The 3,704-nt window shown below is 26.1% G+C and overlaps 1 protein-coding gene across 1 annotated transcript in view; it reads left to right on the top strand.

Annotated features, from left to right (window-relative positions):
• LOC115232786 (MD-2-related lipid-recognition protein-like) overlaps positions 1–3,154 on the top strand; it is a 4,639-nt gene extending 1,485 nt beyond the window's left edge. Inside the window, exons 2-4 of the mRNA XM_029802889.1 lie at positions 1,765–1,893; positions 2,433–2,602; positions 2,978–3,154. Coding sequence (XP_029658749.1) covers positions 1,765–1,893; positions 2,433–2,602; positions 2,978–3,061 — 383 coding nt within the window. The 3' untranslated portion in view covers positions 3,062–3,154. The remainder of the gene's footprint in view (positions 1–1,764; positions 1,894–2,432; positions 2,603–2,977) is intronic.
• Positions 3,155–3,704: the final 550 nt, after the last annotated feature.

Raw genomic sequence — 3,704 nt, 5'->3', positions numbered from 1 at the left:
GATAATCTCGAACTTTATATCTTAGAAATGAGCAAGTTGATCATACTTTTAATTTACAATTATATGCATATTTTGAATTTTGAATTTTATATGTATATAAAAGATATATTGAAAAATAGAATATATAGCAATTATTAAAAATTACGTAACAATCATTAAATATTATTACGAATCGTAGCAATATATTCTAATAAAATATTATAAATTAGAAAAATTTTTTAAATATTATTATTAACAAAAAGATCAATGTATAGCCCTAATATTTCATGTGTTAACGCTTATAAGTCAATACTTTAAAATATAAGAGAGAGAGAGAGAGACGAAGATTGAAGCAATAATGCTTCTTTCTATGCAAACAAAAGAGGGATTGCTAGACTAAAATAGCATCGCCTCAATTTTAGTCTTCCTTTTTTACTTATTAGTTACATGAGTTATAAACCTTTCAATAAAATGTGCTTAAAGTTACATTAAAATTCCTTATTTTCCTTATGAAATTTTTAGTAGTTTCATTAAAGAAAAGAAGATATTTTTGGAATCTTTTATTTTCTTGACTTTATAATAATGAATTTTTAATTCCATAGAAAAAAAAAATTTGAACATTGTTTGTTATATTAGAAAAATGAAAAAATCGTAATCGACTTAATGGCACCGATCAAATGTAAATGTATTGAAAGATTTATTAAACATCTGTTATAAACATGCTGTCTAGATTAATTGAATTGAATTGAAATGTTGAGTGATACTCGCACAGAAATGTATTTAATTCGAAGTTAATTCATGTTGTGGAATACTATTGAAACAATAATGAAATAATATCCGATTAAAGTTATAGAAAAGGGAACTTAGAAATGCATTAAATGATAAATTAATCCGAGGAAAACGTTATCATCCCAGGAATAAAAAATTTGGAATGAATCTCATGACGAAGCTTACGCGCTTACGCGAAATTTCTTCGTGATAAGCGTTTGATAAAAGCGAGAATTATTATAGATGAAAGCGCGTCGAAAACGTAAATTTATTGTTCGTAGAAAAGAGCAGTTAAACCTTAACTTTCCGGATAAAATAGTTTGGGGAAAAATCTGCTAAATCAATGAAGCGGCGAAACTTCGACATAGATAGAGGTGATATGTTCGCTTGAAATATAATTTAATAAATTTTCCGTGTATTCACCGAATATTTGCGAGAGTTTTTTTCGCGTATTATAATTTATAACTGAGTTCTTGATCTTCGAAAAATGAACCGAACATCCGGCACGCGATTTCGTAAAAAGACAAGAAAGAAGATCAAGATGCAAAAATTATTTCGCTTTATCTAGACTTGGAAAACTTTGCTGGATTGTAGTTTTGAACTAGTTTGCGCCGATCCGCAAAAAATTGCGCCATCGATGACACGTGCTGCTTCTTTTTATGTTTCTTTTACTGCAATTTACGCGCGCTTATCTCATTATTTCTTATACGAAAACAAAACAACGGATTGTATGAAGATGAATAAAGATAACTCAAAAATATTATAAAAATATCCATTATTTGATTCATAGCGTGTGACGCAAGTAAAATGATATCTTTTTTTTACACATATTTTATAAAATAATCTCTTCTTATTTAATATTTTTAATATATCATGATAATTCTTATTCTTAATGCCCCCTGTTGCTATTTAAGTTATAGACTAAATGAGAATAAATGAGATGTGAGAATTTCAAAAGACATGCGCACAACTTTTTGAATAGACTCTCTCTATAAAATCTTATCATCAATGTTTCAGCTGAAAATGTCACTTCTGTTTGTACTGTACACGAAGTACGTGTAAATCCATGCAGGGAAGCTGAAGAAAGAAAACCATGTTCTTTGAAAAAGGGTCGCAATGCGAGCATAAGCTTTGACTACACCTCCGGTAAGTATAATCGAAGTTTTTTTATATGCTTCATTTATATTAAAATAATAAAAATGGATTGCAGAAACGTTAATTAGATAATCTCGAACTTTATATCTTTGAAATGAGCAAGTTGATCATACTTTTAATTTACAATTATATGCATATTTTGAATTTTGAATTTTATATGTATATAAAAGATATATTGAAAAATAGAATATATAGCAATTATTAAAAATTACGTAACAATCATTAAATATTATTACGAATCGTAGCAATATATTCTAATAAAATATTATAAATTAGAAAAATTTTTTAAATATTATTATTAACAAAAAGATCAATGTATAGCCCTAATATTTTATGTGTTAACGCTTATAAGTCAATACTTTAAAATATAAGAAAATATTATGTAGTAAAATATAATTTATGTAAACTTTAAAAGATACCGTTAATTCTTTATTTCATCTTTGAAAATACTTTTCACTCTGGATTAAAAAATATCGATCATAATACTCAAGATATATAATAATGTATTAATAATATATATTTTATTCCAGAGTTCAATGGTGATTCGTTATCCAGCAGAGCATATTGGGCTTCGGAAATCGTAGATTTACCATTTTTGGGTATGCCACTTGATGCTTGCGCATCTACTGTTTGTCCAACTACGCCTGGTCAAAAACAAACATACTCGGTTATATTGCCAATCTCTAAGAAATTCCCTGCGGTAAATAATTTATAGATTTTATTGTAAATATTCGCCATTTTTTATTCTTATCTCATACTACATTTATATATATGTATAAATAATTATGAACATTTTATAATACATATTTGTTTATCACAGCTATCTTTTTCTCAGTTTTATTTTATTTTATGTAATATTTTTTTACATATGTATGATTCATATAAATGTTGACTACACACAATTTCTTGCATTGAAATCTATTCAAATATTAAAGTTCAATATTGAAACGATAAAATAATAGAAAACTTAAATATAATTTGAGATGTAAAAAGATGGTTCATAATGTATAAGTATTTTTTACGTAGAAGAGAAAATCAATCTTAGAATGTTATTTAAAACATATTTCTATTACAGCGAACGTATGATCTCAAATGGAAATTGTGGAACGAGCAAGAGCAAGAATGCTGTTTTATGTTCCAAATTAAATTGGTGAAGTGAAGCTGTTCTTAAATCCAATATATCATCCTTCACAATGATTATAATTCGCCGATCAATAATTTAATAAAATAAACTATATATCCGTATTAATAATGCAATCTTTCATTATTGCCTTTATACTATGTCAAACATGATAATTCTTATCATAATATAATTATTAATAAATAACTTAATAAAAAACATACCATTATTATTTATCAATAATTCTTAAGCAGAAAGAAAAAAGAGAGCTCGACTTATATAATATTTATAAAATTATATATTTGATTGATTTTTGGAGGGATAAGGAAGAGTTCTATATGTGTGTGATTTTTGCAGTATCTAGGCGCTCGGGCTTTAACCTGCATTTACAATAATTATATATTTATTTGTGATTTTAATAATTCGGATTATACATGGCTTGGTTAAATAGCACAATAAAGTTGCACAATATAATTCACATCGATTAAAATATATTTAAAAAAATAAATGTATTTATTCTTGTGACATAATTATTTCAGTTATCCATAAATAGCTTTATCGCAAAGTAATATCGTGTGCATTATATATTATAATAGCCAAACATGAAAGAAACAGAACAATAGTATCTTTACTCTACATATTTAAAAGTAAATCCATTTTTATACTAGCTAAGTCGTCACTT

Source organism: Formica exsecta, unplaced genomic scaffold, assembly GCF_003651465.1.
Source record: "Formica exsecta isolate Colony F162 unplaced genomic scaffold, ASM365146v1 scaffold15, whole genome shotgun sequence".
NCBI classification, from domain to species: Eukaryota; Metazoa; Arthropoda; class Insecta; order Hymenoptera; family Formicidae; genus Formica; species Formica exsecta.
Note: the sequence above shows the minus strand (reverse complement) of the source record. Positions and strands in the feature narration are given on the sequence as shown.